At 40.4% G+C, this 18,028-nt stretch overlaps 2 protein-coding genes across 4 annotated transcripts in view; one reads left to right on the top strand and one right to left on the bottom strand.

Moving 5' to 3' along the window:
* The window catches only part of LRBA (LPS responsive beige-like anchor protein), a 1,009,660-nt gene that overhangs the window by 61,158 nt on the left and 930,474 nt on the right, over positions 1-18,028 (top strand). The window lies entirely within an intron of this gene.
* LOC119529090 (ADP-ribosylation factor 1-like) lies at positions 17,109-17,815 on the bottom strand. Its single transcript, XM_037829155.1, has 2 exons — positions 17,583-17,815; positions 17,109-17,535 (listed from the first exon to the last, which is right to left on the bottom strand). The coding sequence occupies exons 1-2, from the start codon at positions 17,813-17,815 to the stop codon at positions 17,109-17,111; spliced, it is 660 nt and encodes a 219-aa protein (XP_037685083.1).

The following is an 18,028-nucleotide window of genomic DNA, read 5'->3' as shown; positions in this document are numbered from 1 at the left end:
AAAGGGTCATGAGTGCCACCTGCTGGTAGGATAGGGAAACTGCACTCCAGGCAGTAGCTCTGACAAATTATATATATAAATAGAAAGGGACCTAAAAAGGTGGAGAAATAGTCCATGTTCATATATAGGAAGGCTAAATGTCATTAAGATGTCAGTTCTACCCGAATTGATCTACAAATTCAACGCAATTCCAATAAAAAAAAAATCCCAACACCTACTTTGCAGGCTTGGAAAAGATAGGTATCAAATTTATTTGGAAATTAAGTTTGAGGGTCTGAGTGTCTTTTTCTGAATTCTCAGTTAGATTCCATTAATCAATATTTCTGTCTTTATGCTAGTACTATGCTGCTCTGACTGCTGTTTTATAATATACTTTAAAGTCAGGAAATGTGAGTCCTTTCTTCTTTTTCAAGATGTTTTTGGCTCTTCAGTGTCTCTTACCCTTCCAAAGAAAATTGATAATTAGCTTTTCTATTGCTGCAAAGTAGGCTACTGGCATTTGATTGGCATTGCCTTGAATCTGTAGATAAATTTGGGTAAAATTAACATCTTAATGATATTTAGCCTTCCAATGCATGAACATGGAATGTCTTTGCTTTTATTTTAAGGTTTTGATTTCTTTTAGCAATGCTTTGTACTTTTCTGTGTACAGGCCCTTTACATACTTGGTTCAGTTTATTCCTAAACATGTTATTGTAAATGGAATTTTTTTCTTGATTGCCTTCCCAGATAGCTCATTACTAGTGTATAGAAACACCACTGATTGTATCTCGCCGCTTTGATGAATTTGTTTATTAGCTCAAATAGCTTTGTTAAGCCTTTTTTTTTTTATTTTCTAAATATAGGATCATGTCTGCAAATAGTGAACGCTTTACTTACTTTTTTGTTTCTGATCTGGATGCCTCATTTCTTTTTCTTGCCTAAGTGCTCTAGCTAGAACTTCTAGCATAATATTGAACAGTAGTGGTGACAGTGGTCATCCTTGTCTTGTTCCCAATCTTATAGGGAAAGCTTTCCATCTCTCTCCTTTGAATATGATGTTAGCTGTGGGTTTTTTATATATGCCCTTTATCATGTTGAGGAAATTTCCTTTGATTCCTAGTTTTCCAAGTGTTTTTGTCAAGAAAGAATGCTGAATTTTGTCAGATGGCTTTTCTGCATCAATTGAGGTGGTCATGTGGTTTTTCCCTTTTGATTTGTTAATGTGCTGAATTACATTAATTGATTTTCTTGTGTTGAACAACCTTGCATATCTGGAATAAAACCCATTTGGTTATGGTGTATAATTTTTTTAATGAGTTGTTGGATTCTATTTGTAAGTATTTTGTTGAGGAATTTTACATGTATATTCCTTAGAGAGATTGGTCTGTAGTTTTATTTTCTTGTTTTATCTTTATCAGGCTTTGGTTCTAGGGTGATGTTGGCTTCATAGAATGAGTTAGGTAGTGTTCTTTCTCTAATTTTTTGGAAGAGTTTGTGCAGGATTGGTATGAGTTGTTCTTGGAATGCTTGGAAAAATTTGCCTGTGAAATGATCTGGTCCTGGGCTTTTCTTTGTTGATAGTTTTTTGATGATGATTCAGTATCTTTACTTGTGATTGGTTCGTTGAGGTCTTCTATTTCTTCTCTAATCAGTGTAGGTTATTTGTGTTTTTGTAGGAAGTTGTACTTGCTCAAATTTTTCCATCTTTTTCTTTATCTGTTTGAATTCGGATGCTGTGTCTTCTAGCCTACAGATCCTTTCTTCTGCCTCTTCAAGTCTGTTCTTGTGTGTTTCTAATGTATTTTTATTTCAATCATAGTGTCTTTAATTTCCATAAGATTTGTTATTTTTCCATGTATTCTTACAAATTCTTTTTGTTTACTCATTGTCTTCTTAATATCTTTATCTCTTTAACCATCTTGTTGAATTTGTTTGAACATCTTTTACTAGTTTTTCCAAACTCTGTGTCTCCTCTGACTTTTGAATTTGTTTATTTGGGCAATTTCTTTTTTTTTTTTTAATCTTCATTTTATTGAGATATATTCACATACCACACAGTCATACAAAACAAATCATACATTCGATTGTTCACAGTACCATTACATAGTTGTACATTCATCACCTAAATCACTCCCTGACACCTTCATTAGCACACACACAAAAATAACAAGAATAATAATTAGAGTGAAAAAGAGCAATTGAAGTAAAAAAGAACACTGGGTACCTTTGTCTGTTTGTTTGTTTCCTTCTCCTATTTTTCTACTCATCCATCCATAAACTAGACAAAGTGGAGTGTGGTCTTTATGGCTTTCCTAATCCCATTGTCACCCTTCATAAGCTACATTTTTATACAATTGTCTTCGAGATTCATGGGTTCTGGGTTGTAGTTTGATAGTTTCAGGTATCCACCACCAGCTACCCCAATTCTTTAGAACCTAAAAAGGGTTGTCTAAATTGTGCGTAAGAGTGCCCACCAGAGTGACCTGTCAGCTCCTTTTGGAATCTCTCTGCCACTGAAGCTTATTTCATTTTCTTTCACATCCCCCTTTTGGTCAAGAAGATGTTCTCCGTCCCACGATGCCAGGTCTACATTCCTCCCCGGGAGTCATCAAGTCAAGTTCTTAAACATGCAAATTTGGGACCAGATCCTCTCTTTGCATTCATTAAAGTGTAGATTGGTACTCTGACAGACATAAGGTGAAGTGATTTTGACATCGCCAAGCCATATAAATACTTCCATATTTACTTGCATAATTACCATTTGGTGCTTAAAGTATAAGTGAGAGATTCATACAAATCTCTGGATTCTTAACACCTAAACCTCTTGACATAGATCAGAGATTCTTAATCTTGTCCAGGTGTGGAAAAATCCAGAAAATGTAATTCTCTTTAGAGAGGAGCTTATAGTTTTTGGAACAATGTGAAATATTTTCTTCTCTCATATAAGTAGATTATACAGAACTTGATAATAGAAATTTTTGATACTAGAAAACAACTATTGTTTGTATAGATAACAAAAATCACAAAATGAGCACCTCTCCATAAAAGGGCTTCCTTTCCTTTTAAATACTAGTTTTAGGGAATTGAATACTTGATCCAAAGAAGGAGGATGAAACCGCTCTTATAGCACCAGTTCTCTGTACTGCTGACCTTTGGCTTGTTTGGAAGTGCCTTGTTTTTTGATTGAGCCAAGGACAGGACTCTGTAGACTGAAGCTCACTGATAATGGAACCCACTCTGGTCCTGGCAAGGCTTTGGTCCAAACCTGGCCACACCCACAGGGGCATAATCAGACCTAATTACCATTTCATATTCTATCTTTCTTTATGATCAGCGAAGTGAATGTTTGTTAAGGGTGAAGGAATAGCCAGGCCTTGTACTGGAAAATGGGGAAATAAAGATGAATCAGTTCAGCCTTTGAGGAGTTCACAGTTTAGCAGAAAACAGATATGTAAACGAACAGTTTTATATATATATATATATGATAAGTACAGTGGTATCTCAGAGAGATAAGTCAGCTTTATCTGAAAGTGTTGGACTTGGTCAGGAAAAGTTTCACAGAGGAGTCAATATTTATGTCCATTCTTGAAGAATGACTAAGAATGAGTGCTGTGCAGAGAATGAGAGTTGTTGGAGGCAGGCTGTAGTGATTGTATTATCAGGTCTTAGTGTTGCAGTATTTTTGGGATTTTGTTATACTTACTATTTTTTTTTTTTTATTTTTTTATTATTATTTTTTTTTAATCATCATTTTATTGAGATATATTCACATACCACGCAGTCATACAAAACAAATTGTACTTTCGATTGTTTACAGTACCATTACATAGTTGTACATTCATCACCTAAATCAATCCCTGACACCTTCATTAGCACACACACAAAAATAACAAGAATAATAATTAGAGTGAAAAAGAGCAATTGAAGTAAAAAAGAACACTGGGTACCTTTGTCTGTTTGTTTCCTTCCTCTACTTTTCTACACATCCATCCATAAACTAGACAAAGTGGAGTTTGGTCCTTATGGCTTTCCCAATCCCATTGTCACCCCTCATAAGCTACATTTTTATACAACTGTCTTCGAGATTCATGGGTTCTGGGTTGTAGTTTGATAGTTTCAGGTATCCACCACCAGCTACCCCAATTCTTTAGAACCTAAAAAGGGTTGTCTAAAGTGTGCATAAGAGTGCCCACCAGAGTGACCTCTCGGCTCGTTTTGGAATCTCTCTGCCACTGAAGCTTATTTCATTTCCTTTCACATGCCCCTTTTGGTCAAGAAGATGTTCTCCGTCCCACGATGCCGGGTCTACATTCCTCCCCGGGAGTCATATTCCACGTTGCCAGGGAGATTCACTCCCCTGGGTGTCTGATCCCACGTAGGGGGGAGGGCAGTGATTTCACCTTTCAAGTTGGCTTAGCCAGAGAGAGAGGGCCACATCTGAGCAACAAAGAGGCATTCAGGAGGAGACTCTTAGGCACAAATATAGGGAGGCCTAGCCTCTCCTTTGCAGCAACCGTCTTCCCAAGGGTAAAACTTATGGTAGGGGGCTCAACCCATCAAACCACCAGTCCCCTATGTCTATGGTCATGTTAGCAACCATGGAGGTGGGGTAGGCGAATACCCCTGCATTCTCCACAGGCTCCTCAAGGGGGCACTACATCTTTTTTTTTTTTCCTTGTTTTTCTTTTTTTTCTTTTTTTTTTTAACTTTCCCTTCTTTTTTAAATCGACTGTATGAAAAAAAAAAAGTTAAAAAGAAAACAAACATACAATAAAAGAACATTTCAAAGAGACCGTAACAAGGGGGTAAGAAAAAGACAACTAACCTAAGATAACTGCTTAACTTCCAACATGTTCCTACTTTACCCCAAGAAAGTTACATAATATAGCAACATTTCTGTGAACTTGTTCCTACTATATCCATCAGAAATTAACAGACCATAGTCATTTCTGGGCATCCCCAGAACGTTAAATAGCTTATCTGTTCTTCTTGGATTATTGTTCCCCCTTCCTTAATTGCTCTCTACTGCTAGTTCCCCTACATTCTACATTATAAACCATTTGTTTTACATTTTTCAAAGTTCACATTAGTGGTAGCATATAATATTTCTCTTTTTGTGCCTGGCTTATTTCGCTCAGCATTATGTCTTCAAGGTTCATCCATGTTGTCATATGTTTCACCAGATCGTTCCTTCTTACTGCCACGTAGTATTCCATCGTGTGTATATACCACATTTTATTTATCCACTCATCTGTTGAAGGACATTTGGGTTGTTTCCATCTCTTGGCAATTGTGAATAGTGCTGCTATGAACATTGGCGTGCAGATATCTGTTCGTGTCACTGCTTTCCGATCTTCCGGGTATATACCGAGAAGTGCAATCGCTGGATCGAATGGTAGCTCTATATCTAGTTTTCTAAGGAACTGCCAGACTGACTTCCAGAGTGGCTGAACCATTATACAGTCCCATCAACAATGAATAAGAGTTCCAATTTCTCCACATCCCCTCCAGCATTTGTAGTTTCCTGTTTGTTTAATGGCAGCCATTCTAACCGGTGTTAGATGGTATCTCATTGTGGTCTTAATTTGCATCTCTCTAATAGCTAGTGAAGCTGAACATTTTTTCATGTGTTTCTTGGCCATTTGTATTTGCTCTTCAGAGAACTGTCTTTTCATATCTTTTGCCCATTTTATAATTGGGCTGTCTGTACTATTGTCATTGAGTTGTAGGATTTCTTTGTATATGCAAGATATCAGTCTTTTGTCAGATACATGGTTTCCAAAAATTTTTTCCCATTGAGTTGGCTGCCTCTTTACCTTTTTGAGAAATTCCTTTGAGGTGCAGAAACTTCTAAGCTTGAGGAGTTCCCATTTATCTATTTTCTCTTTTGTTGCTTGTGCTTTGGGTGTAAAGTCTAGGAAGTGGCCGCCTAATACAAGGTCTTGAAGATGTTTTCCTACATTATCTTCTAGGAGTTTTATGGTACTTTCTTTTATATTGAGATCTTTGGTCCATTTTGAGTTAATTTTTGTGTAGGGGATGAGGTAGGGGTCCTCTTTCATTCTTTTGGATATGGATATCCAACTCTCCCAGCCCCATTTGTTGAAAAGACCATTATGACTCAGTTCAGTGACTTTGGGGGCCTTATCAAAGATCAGTCGGCCATAGATCTGAGGGTCTATCTCTGAATTCTCAATTCGATTCCATTGATCTATATGTCTATCTTTGTGCCAGTACCATGCTGTTTTGGCAACTGTGGCTTTATAATAAGCTTCAAAGTCAGGGAGTGTAAGTCCTCCCACTTCGTTTTTCTTTTTTAGAGTGTCTTTAGCAATTCGAGGCATCTTCCCTTTCCAAATAAATTTGATAACTAGGTTTTCCAAGTCTGCAAAGTAGGTTGTTGGAATTTTGATTGGGATTGCATTGAATCTGTAGATGAGTTTGGGTAGAATTGACATCTTAATGACATTTAGCCTTCCTATCCATGAACATAGAATACTTTTCCATCTTTTAAGGTCCCCTTCTATTTCTTTTAGTAGAGTTATGTAGTTTTCTTTGTATAGGTCTTTTACATCTTTGGTTAAGTTGATTCCTAGGTACTTGATTTTTTTAGTTGCTATTGAAAATGGTATCTTTTTCTTGAGTGTCTCTTCAGTTTGTTCATTTCTAGCATATAGAAACATTACTGACTTATGTGCATTAACCTTGTATCCCGCTACTTTGCTAAATTTGTTTATTAGCTCTAGTAGCTGTATCGTCGATTTCTCAGGGTTTTCTAGATATAAGATCATATCATCTGCAAACAATGAGAGTTTTACTTCTTCTTTTCCAATTTGGATGCCTTTTATTTCTTTGTCTTGCCGGATTGCCCTGGCTAGCACTTCCAGCACAATGTTGAATAACAGTGGTGACAGCGGGCATCCTTGTCTTGTTCCTGATCTTAGAGGGAAGGCTTTCAGTCTCTCACCATTGAGTACTATGCTGGCTGTGGGTTTTTCATATATGCTCTTTATCATGTTGAGGAAGTTTCCTTCAATTCCTACCTTTTGAAGTGTTTTTATCAAAAAGGGATGTTGGATTTTGTCAAATGCTTTTTCAGCATCTATTGAGATGATCAATTGATTTTTCCCTTTCGAGTTTTTAATGTGTTGTAATACATTGATTGTTTTTCTTATGTTGAACCATCCTTGCATGCCTGGAATGAACCCCACTTGGTCATGGTGTATGATTTTTTTAATGTGTCTTTGGATTCGATTTGCAAGTATTTTGTTGAGGATTTTTGCATCTATATTCATTAGGGAGATTGGCCGGTAGTTTTCCTTTTTTGTAGCATCTTTGCCTGGTTTTGGTATTAGATTGATGTTAGCTTCATAAAATGAGTTAGGTAGTGTTCCATTTTTTTCAATGTTTTGAAAGAGTTTGAGTAAGATTGGTGTCAGTTCTTTCTGGAAAGTTTGGTAGAATTCCCCTGTGAAGCCATCTGGCCCTGGGCATTTATTTGTGGGAAGATTTTTGATGACTGATTGGATCTCTTTGCTTGTGATGGGTTGGTTGAGGTCTTCTATTTCTTCTCTGGTCAGTCTAGGTTGTTCATATGTTTCTAGGAAATTGTCCATTTCTTCTACATTATCCAGTTTGTTGCCATACAGTTGTTCATAATATCCTCTTATAATTTTTTTAATTTCTTCAGGATCTGCAGTTATGTCACCTTTTTCATTCATTATTTTGTTTATATGGGTCTTCTCTCTTTTTGATTTTGTCAGTCTAGCTAGGGGCTTGTCAATCTTGTTGATCTTCTCAAAGAACCAACTTTTGGTGATATTTATCCTCTCTATTGTTTTTTTGTTCTCTATGTCATTTATTTCTGCTTTAATCCTTGTTATTTCTTTTCTTGTACTTGGTTTAGGATTGGTTTGCTGTTCATTTTCTAGCTTCTTCAGTTGATCCATTAGTTCTTTGATTTTGGCTCTTTCTTCCTTTTTAATATATGCGTTTAGTGCTATAAATTTCCCCCTTAGCACTGCTTTTGCTGCATCCCATAGGTTTTGGTATGTTGTGTTCTCATTTTCATTCGTCTCTATATATTTAGCAATTTCTCTTGCTATTTCTTCTTTAACCCACTGATTGTTTAGGAGTGTGTTGTTTAACCTCCAGGTATTTGTGAATTTTCTAAGTCTCTGATGGTTATTGACTTCTAATTGTATTCCATTGTAGTCAGAGAATGTGCTTTGAATAATTTCAATCTTTTTAAATTTATTGAGGCTTGTTTTATGTCCCAGCATATGATCTATTCTGGAGAAAGTTCCGTGAGCACTAGAAAAGTATGTGTATCCTGGTGATTTGGGATGTAATGTCCTGTATATGTCTGTTAAATCTAATTCATTTATCAGATTGTTTAGGTTTTCAATTTCCTTATTGGTCTTCTGTCTGGTTGATCTATCTATAGGAGAGAGTGATGTGTTGAAGTCTCCCACAATTATTGTGGAAACATCAATTGCTTCCTTTAGTTTTGCCAGTGTTTCTCTCATGTATTTTGTGGCACCTTGATTGGGTGCATAGACATTTACGATTGTTATTTCTTCTTGCTGAATTGCCCCTTTTATTAGTATGTAGTGGCCTTCTTTGTCTCTCAAAACATCCCTGCATTTGCAGTCTATTTTATCTGAGATTAATATTGCTACACCTGCTTTCTTTTGGCTGTAGCTTGCATGAAATATTTTTTTCCATCCTTTCACTTTCAGTTTCTTTGTGTCCCTGTGTCTAAGATGAGTCTCTTGTATGCAACATATTGATGGTTCATTTTTTTTGATCCATTCTGCGAATCTATATCTTTTAATTGGGGAGTTTAATCCATTTACTTTCAACGTTAAAACTGTGAAGGCATTTCTTGAATCGGCCATCTTATCCTTTGGATTATGTTTGCCATATTTTTCCCTCTCTCTATTAATATCCTTTATTGTACCCATACCGAATCTCTTTAGTACTGAACCTTTCTCCAAGTCTCTCTGTCCTGTCTTTGTTTCTCTGTCTGTAGGGCTCCCTTTAGTATCTCCAGTAGGGCAGGTCTCTTGTTAGCAAATTCTCTCAGCATTTGTTTGTCTGTGAAAAATTTAAGCTCTCCCTCAAATTTGAAGGAGAGCTTTGCTGGATAAAGTATTCTTGGCTGGAAATTCCTCTCACTCAGAATTTTAAATATATCGTGCCACTGCCTTCTTGCCTCCATGGTGGCTGCTGAGTAGTCACTACTTAGTCTTATGCTGTTTCCTTTGTATGTGGTGAATTGCTTTTCTCTTGCTGCTTTCAGAACTTGCTCCTTCTCTTCTATGTTTGACAGTGTGATCAGTATATGTCTCGGAGTGGGTTTTTTGGATTTATTCTATTTGGAGTTCGCTGAGCATTTATGATTTGTGTATTTATGTTGTTTAGAAGATTTGGGAAGTTTTCCCCAACAATTTCTTTGAATACTCTTCCTAGACCTTTACCCTTTTCTTCCCCTTCTGGGACACCAATGAGTCTTGTATTTGGACGTTGCATATTATCTATCATATCCCTGAGGTCCATTTCGATTTTTTCAATTTTTTTCCCCATTCTTTCTTTTATGCTTTCATTTTCCATTCTGTCATCTTCCAGGTCACTGATTCGTTGTTCAACTTCCTCTAGTCTTGTACTATGAGTGTCCAGAATCTTTTTAATTTGGTCAACAGTTTCTTTAATTTCCATAAGATCATCCATTTTTTTATTTAGTCTTGCAATGTCTTCTTTATGCTCTTCTAGGGTCTTCTTGATTTCCTTCATATCCCGTACTATGGTCTCATTGTTCATCTTTAGTTCTTTGAGTAGCTGCTCTAGGTGCTGTGTCTCTTCTGGTCTTTTGATTTGGGTGCTTGGGCTTGGGTTATCCATATCGTCCGGTTTTTTCATATGCTTTATAATTTTCTGTTGTTTTTGGCCTCGTGGCATTTGCTGAACTTGATAGAGTTCTTTTAGGGTTTGTAGACCTATTGAAGTCCTTATCTCTAATTTATCAGATCTACAGCTTCGTGGAGTACACTTTCTCTAACTAACCAGCAGGTGGCGTCCACGAGCCACCTGTTCTCCACAAGCCAGATCTCCCCTGCTTAGCCTTTTTGGTGAGTGGGGGAGTGAGTCTTGTGGGGCCCAATTGGTGTACCAAGCTTGCGTGTGTAGTTGGTGTTGCCTGCCCTGTATGTGGGGCGTGTTTCTGGGCAGTCGGGGAGGGGGGGTGGCCCTAACAATCAAATCTCCCTGATGATCCTAGCGTTTTAAAGCTGCTGCAATAGTCTAAACCTTCAGTTCAGTCCTGCCACAGTTTGTCTCTGCCACTGACCCACAAGTCTTTGGTATTGGCGTATGGCTCCTGAGACTTGCAAGTGGGCCTCTCTTCCAGGCTGTGCTCCCCGGGTCCTCTGTTGAGGGATGACTGTGCTATGTCACAGGTGAGTGCCGTCCCCCCAGGGCAGTTCTGGGCTGCTGGGCTGTGTAGGGAGGCTCCCAGTCTGTTCAAATGATGGCTGAATGGGGCTTTGTTAATTCACACTGCTCCACCTTCCCAGCTCTGGGACATTCAGCTGAGGTTGCAGGGAAGGCTAATGTCCACGCCCAGTTTTGTGGTGTGTGCCTGTTATTTGAAGCACTTCCGTCACACTGGGTTGTCTGGGGCAGCTCTGGGCTATGGGGCTGGCGATGGGCAGGAGTGTTTCCTGTCCACCAGGATGGTGGCTGTGAGCGGACACTCCCCTTTTCTTGGGAAGTTGTGTTGTTTAGTGAATTTTCTCAGCCACTGGATTATTGCCTTTTGTCTCAGAGCTCTCTTAGTTCTGCTCTTGACTTGACGTGCCCAAATTGCAATTCTTTGAAGCTTTCTGTATTGAGCTTCTTAGAGTAATTGTTTTAGAAAAAGCAAAACGGATTTAAAAAACAAAACAAAACAAAACAAAAAAAAACGGCCCTCCTCAGAGATCTAATGGGTTATTGAAATTCTAATAGACAAAGCAACCAGGGCCATTAAGGAAAGGTGCACAGGGCAGAGAGATCAGCTTTGCTTCGGGATTTGCATATGCGCCTCAAGGCCTGATCTCCGCCCTTCCCCTTTCTGTGTTCACCAGAACTCCAAAAATCCTCTGCTTTTATTTTGGAGTTTTTCGTGTTGTTTTTTTTCTATGCCTGTCTCCTCTCTGCTGGGCTGGCTGCTCTCAGAGTCTCTGGTGTCTGGTCTCAGTCTATCTATGGTTGGACTTTGAATCAGTAGAATGAGTTTTCGATAAGAGCAGCCACTGCAGTTCTCCCTTCTCCTTCCCGAAGCTGACAGCCCCTCCTCCCCCGGGACTGAGCCTGGCAGGGAGGGGCGCGGGTCCCCTGGCCGCAAAAACTTACAGATTTCGCTGATCTCAGCAGTTCCACGTTTTCATGAGTGTTGTATGAAGTATGCCCAAAGACAGATTGCTCTGTGGTGTCCAGTCCACGCAGTTCCTGGCTTTTTACCTACTTTCCTGGAGGAGTAACTAAAACTTACAGCTCACCAGTCTGCCATCTTGCCCCGCCTCCTCCATTTTTTTTTTTTTTATTTAGTCTTGCAATGTCTTCTTTATGCTCTTCTAGAGTCTTCTTGATTTCCTTCATATCCCGTACTATGGTCTCATTGTTCATCTTTAGTTCTTTGAGTAGCTGCTCTAGGTGCTGTGTCTCTTCTGGTATTTTGATTTGAGTGCTTGGGTTTGGGTTATCCATATCGTCTGGTTTTTTCATATGCTTTATAATTTTCTGTTGTTTTTGGCCTCGTGGCATTTGCTGAACTTGATAGGGTTCTTTTAGTGTTTGTAGACTTATTGAAGTCCTTATCTCTAATTTATCAGATCTACAGCTTCGTGGAGTACACTTTCTCTAACTAACCAGCAGGTGGCGTCCACGAGCCACCTGTTCTCCACAAGCCAGCTCTCCCCTGCTTAGCCTTTTTTTTGGTGAGTGGGGGAGTGAGTCTTGTGGGGCCCAATTGGTGTACCAAGCTTGCGTGTGTAGTTGGTGTTGCCTGCCCTGTATGTGGGGCGTGTTTCTGGGCAGTCGGGGAGGGGGAGTGGCCCTAACAATCAAATCTCCCTGATGATCCTAGCGTTTTAAAGCTGCTGCAATAGTCTAATCCTTCAGTTCAGTCCTGCCACAGTTTGTCTCTGCCACTGACCCACAAGTCTTTGGTATTGGCGTATGGCTCCTGAGACTTGCAAGTGGGCCCCTCTTCCAGGCTGTGCACCCCGGGTCCTCTGTTGAGGGATGACTGTGCTATGTCACAGGTGAGTGCCGTCCCCCCTGGGCAGTTCTGGGCTGCTGGGCTGTGTAGGGAGGCTCCCAGTCTGCTCAAATGATGGCTGAATGGGGCTTTGTTAATTCACACTGCTCCACCTTCCCAGCTCTGGGACATTCAGCTGAGGTTGCAGGGAAGGCTAATGTCCACGCCCAGTTTTGTGGTGTGTGCCTGTTATTTGAAGCACTTCCGTCACACTGGGTTGTCTGGGGCAGCTCTGGGCTATGGGGCTGGCGATGGGCAGGAGTGTTTCCTGTCCACCAGGATGGTGGCTGTGAGCGGACACCCCCCTTTTCTTGGGAAGTTGTGGTTTTTAGTGAATTTTCTCAGCCACTGGATTATTGCCTTTTGTCTCAGAGCTCTCTTAGTTCTGCTCGTGACTTGACGTGCCCAAATTGCAATTCTTTGAAGCTTTGTGTATTGGGCTTCTTAGAGTAATTGTTTTAGAAAAAGAAAAAAGGATTAAAAAAAAAAGAAAAAAAGAAAAAAAAAAAGGGCCCTCCTCAGAGATCTAATGGGTTATTGAAATGCTAATAGACAAAGCAACCAGGGCCATTAAGGAAAGGTCCACAGGGCAGAGAGATCAGCTTTTCTTCGGGATTTGCATATGCGCCTCAATGCCTGAGCTCCGCCCTTCCCCTTTCTGTGTTCACCAGAACTCCAAAAATCCTCTGCTTTTATTTTGGAGTTTTTCGTGTTATTTTTTTTTTTTCTATGCTTGTCTCCTCTCTGCTGGGCTGGCAGCTCTCAGATTCTCTGTTGTCTGGTCTCAGTCTATCTATGGTTGGAATTTGAATCAGTAGAATGAGTTTCCGAGAAGGGCTACCACTGCAGTTCTCCCTTCTCCTTCCCGGAGCTGGCAGCCCCTCCTCCCACGGGACTGAGCCTGGCAGGGAGGGGCACGGGTCCCCTGGCCACAAAAACTTACAGATTTCGCTGATCTCAGCAGTTCGACATTTTCATGAGTGTTGTATGAAGTATGCCCAAAGACAGATTGCTCTGTGGTGTCCAGTCCACGCAGTTCCTGGCTTTTTACCTACTTTCCTGGAGGAGTAACTAAAACTTACAGCTCACCAGTCTGCCATCTTGCCCCGCCTCGGGCAATTTCTTTTTGAGTTTTAGTAAGCCTTGTGATTTTTTGTTGATATCTGGTCTTCTGATTATCTTGATTGTCAATTCTGAAGGTTAGTTTCTCTCTTTTATCTAGGATTTAGTTTTTATCTTTGGTTTGTATTAGGGCATTGCTTTGACAGTTGGATCGTCAGTATTTCCCAGCCCAAACAGGGCTGGGTATCTGTGGACAGTGTGTAGACCAGCCTTGATGGACCTGTGTTAGGGTCTGGAAAGGATCCAAAAAGCACTGCTTTTTTTTCTCCTGCACTTCCCAGTCTGTCTAGCAGATGGCACTCTTTGGTTACTTATTCATCCTCAATGTGTTTAACTTTTGGAGCTGAGTAGCGTCTGATCTGGTGGGGCTGAAACTTAAGGGTTTCTGTGCTCTCACTTTGTTGAGCAGTATCTGGCTCAGTGTTGTGTCCCCCTTTGTACATGGGGCAGAGGATTCCTACATCTGCCCGTGTCACAACTGTCTTCCTTGGCAGGGATCGGGCCTCCCACAGCGTTTCCCTCAAAGGTGCATGATGGGCACCACGAGCCATGACTGGAGTCCCTTTGTCCTGCCCTGACCTGGGCATTGGAATAGCTCCCCTGTATCCTGGGTCCCCAAACAGTTGATTTAGACAGTTTTTTTGCCTGGCTACTTGCTACTTTTGGGAAAGAACTAGATTCAGCTGTTCCCTCCCTATTCCTCCATTTTGGAAGCTCCTCTTTATGCCCTTTTGTATTCCGCACTCCCCAGCAACTTGATTCCTGCCGTGGGTCCTGGGGACTTGTGTGTCTGTGTCTGGATATAAGTGGGCATCTAGCTCACTCCTGTGAGAAATTTTATAGCCTGTGTCCCTGGTGGGAGGTGGGAGAGATCCTGGCTGTTCCCTCTGGGCACTTCCCAAGCTGCATAGGACAGAGTGAAGGGGAGGTAAGAGGACGGGCTGATGTGGGATGGAAATTTCCTACCTGATATTTTTCTCTTTCTTCAATTCAGTATTTGTGTGATCCTTCTCCAGTCTTCACCTCCCTCCGAAATTCTGAGCAAGTGACATTAGTCCTTTTTTTCCCGCTGAATTCCTGGGGAGAAGTTTTCAGTAGATGTCTTCTGTCACCATGTTGATGACAGCACTCCCTAGCTATTCTTGTTGTCTTAATTTTCCAAGAAAAATTTAGATAGAGCTTTTCTAGTCTCTTTTCTCCACATCAGTAAAAAAAGACAAAAATTAGTCTTTTTATAGTATTCTTGATATTTGAAATCTCATTTTCTGCAGCTATTAAATCTTTTGAAATACATCAGTTTTCGAATTCATTTTTCTAATCTTTGTCTTTTTATGGCTAATTTCTTGTTATAAAATTTCTTGACATATGTAAGCCATACCCCTGTTCTAAGCCTCAGTATTCTTGGGATATCATGGATACCTTACAGTATTTCTTTTAAGTCTTTTGCCTGAGGTAATGACCCTGTTAGATTTATTTGGTAAAGACCTGGTTGAGGAATATCTGAGTTCTTTTTAAAAACCTTCTCTTTTCATTACTTATTTGAGGTAGATTGTGTAGTGTTCAGGAATTTATTGTGTGAATGCTGCTGTTTTGAGGGTGACTTACATATGGAGGGGAGGTGTGCATCAGATGAAGTTTAGGAGTCACTGAAAGAAATAACTGTATATGTATTCAATATAGGCTAAAAGTTGTTGATTTGCAAAAGGTGAAACTACCAGTCTTATGGTAGAATTTCAGTGCCTGAATATGGAATTTTAAAAAATCAGAAATCAATCACTTGAAAATACTTTTACATAAAAACATTATTGTAAAATAAAACACCGCTACAGAAAACTTAACAAAACAAATATATACCTGAAGGGTAAACCTGCTTCAAACCAGTACCCAGGTTAAGAAACAGAATTTTGCCAGCTACCCCAGAATCCCTCTAATCACAGCTGCTTTTCTCTCCTTAATTTTTTTATATTTCTTTATAGCTATTTATCTAAGAATACATCCCTGGTCTATAGTTTAGTCTTGTTCTTTTTTTTTTTATGTCTTTGAAATTTCAGATCAGTTTATCTGTTTAAGAGTCTGGACCTTTTCACACATAGTTTTTCAAATTGTGGATTTCATTGGCTGCATCTCCATAATGCAGTTCAAGATGTTCCTCGTTCTCTGTATTTCCTGCAAATTGGCAGCTGGATCCATTGTATATATCAGACTCAGCTTCCATGCATTTGACTAGCCTCTAGGTGGTGCTGTGTTCTTTCATCATGAGACAACTTATGACTCGCTGCCTTTTTTTTTTTTTTTTTTAGTTAAGAGATTTTATTCTAACAGCTATAATTACAGTGCTTGTTTGTCGAAATGAAAACTGAAAACAAGTATACAAAACAGTTGATTACTAATTGTGTATTGAAAGCAGTAAGAGGTTCCACAACACCAAATAAACCAGTTCTGAGGTTGTTTTTCCCCAAGATAAAGTTTAACAGCTCCAGCTTCTTCAGTGTTTATCAAAATACAAAAGAAAAAAAGGATAGAGGTCATCTTTTTCTGATGGCAAATCTGACCCTTTGGAGGAGGGAGTGAAAGCTACTTCACACATACACAGACAGGGGCACTCCAAGACGGGCTGTGCGTTCTAGAATGGAATGACTCTCCCAACTTGCATGCATTTCTGGAGGTGAGACCCCAGGGCCTCCCAGAGATCTGCTGAGTAAACGCTGGGAGTGACAGGCTCTTGGCTCTGGCAAGTGGTTTCCAACAAAAGCACCACACACCTGACCAAAATAAAAGGCTGATGGCTCCTTGCTTTCTTCTCGGCTGAGAGCCAGAGGCTGCTGCCGTGCCTGTGGCCAGTGCACAGGCCCTCCTGCGGGTCGAGTGGCTCTGACACGGGGGACGTCTAGGACCCCAGACACCTGACAGAGGGGCTGCTGGTCTCACAGTGGCTGGGGCCTCGCCACAGCTTCAAAGCTTGTTTCCTAGGTAACCGAGTGAGCACAAGTACAAGCACAAACTCTGTGAAATACAGGATGATCCAAAGACAAAGCGTAATTACAGGGATCTCTATTGTGATCATGTAAAATTTGATCGTGGGTTTGATTTGTGTTACCTTTTCTCACGTTCCCAAAGGGAAACACAGATTATCAGATGGACTAGTATTCAGGTTGTTACTGCAAAACCTACACTAGGCATATTTCTCCCTTCTGTGTGTTCAAGTGTTCTCCTTATCTTTTATTTTTAACTAGTTTAAAAAATGCACTGAGTTTGGGTTAAAAACCAACCTCCAAAATGGATCTCAATATAGATCTAAAGCCAAGCAGAGGCACTCTCAGCTCTTCTAACACAGTAACCCCCAGAAGCCCAGGTGCCAGTGCACCTGAAATCCCTTCTCAGTACTAAACAGTGAGTTGATTTTCCTTTTTTTTTTTTTAAATAAAAAAAGCTAAATAATATTGCATAGGAGTACCAGAAACTGCCTCATTGGAAACAAAAACTATTTACATTAAATAAAAAACCTGTTTGCGGGCTGTGTCTGCCACATTTACAGCATGGTGCAATACATAGTGTGAACAAAACCCATGGAAACAGCTTCTGGCACTCAATGCCACACAGAGTAGCACAGTTTGCCACATGAGAGTAAAGCGGAGGGCAAAGAGAAGGAAGGAAGAGGGAGAGGAGGGAGAGGGGAGGACGCGGTCTTGGTTCACTTCTTGTTTCAGAGCTGATTGGACAGCCATTTCAGTCCTTTGTACAGCCCATCCCCACTGGTGGCACAAGTGACCTGAATGTACCAGTTTCTGTGGTGCAGAGAATGCAATCCCAGTTTATCTGTGATTTCAGCAGTGTTCATGGTATTGGGGAGATACTGCTTGTTAGGGGACACTAGTAAGACAGCGTCCCTGAGCTCATCTTCGGCCAACATCCTCATGAGCTCCTCGCAGGCCTTGTTCACACGCTCTTGGTCATTGCTGTCGACCACAAAGATCAGACCTTGTGTGTTCTGGAAGTAGTGGTGCCACAGAGGCTGGATCTTATCCTGGCCACCCAGGTCCCACACGGTGAAGCTGATGTTTTTGTACTCTACAGTTTCCACGTTGAAACCTATAGTGGGAATAGTAGTTACTATTCCACGAAGTTGAAACCTATAGTGGGAATAGTAGTCACTATTTCACCAAGTTTCAGTTTGTACAAAATGGTAGTCTTTCTGGCAGTGTCCAGGCCAACCATCAGAATGCGCATTTCTTTTTTGCCAAAAAGGCCCTTGAAGAGGTTAGCAAAAATATTCCCCATGCTTGCAGATGGTGTAACCAACACTGGCCAGAGAAACCCCTCGGCGGCCGCAGTGGCTGCTGCTACTTCTGCTTCTCGGAGCCAGGTGTTGGTTTCGCTCCCACAAGATGGAGGCTCTGACGGCGGCCACATCAGTGCCTGCTGCCGCGGGAGGCGCTGGGTGATTCTCACTACCTTTTTTTGATGTTACCAACAGTTAATGCTAAATGTCTTAATTCACTGGGGTCTTGGAATCATGATATTATTAATTTTGTTTCATGTATTAGCTAGAATACTTTGAAGAGATGCTTTTCCTCATGTATTCGTTTACCCAGTGGTACAGTTAATTTTGAAAAAGTAGGATAA

Source organism: Choloepus didactylus, chromosome 3, assembly GCF_015220235.1.
Source record: "Choloepus didactylus isolate mChoDid1 chromosome 3, mChoDid1.pri, whole genome shotgun sequence".
Lineage (NCBI taxonomy): Eukaryota > Metazoa > Chordata > Mammalia > Pilosa > Megalonychidae > Choloepus > Choloepus didactylus.
This window is presented reverse-complemented; position numbering and strand designations above follow the sequence as displayed.

Excerpts from the sequence above, each read along its gene's own strand:
- LOC119529090 (XM_037829155.1), bottom strand. The coding sequence starts at position 17,815 with ATGTGGCCGCCGTCAGAGCCTCCATCTTGTGGGAGCGAAACCAACACC. Across the intron at positions 17,536-17,582 it reads GCCAGAAAGACTACCATTTT|GTTTCAACTTCGTGGAATAG; the intron begins GTACAAACTGAA and ends TTCCCACTATAG.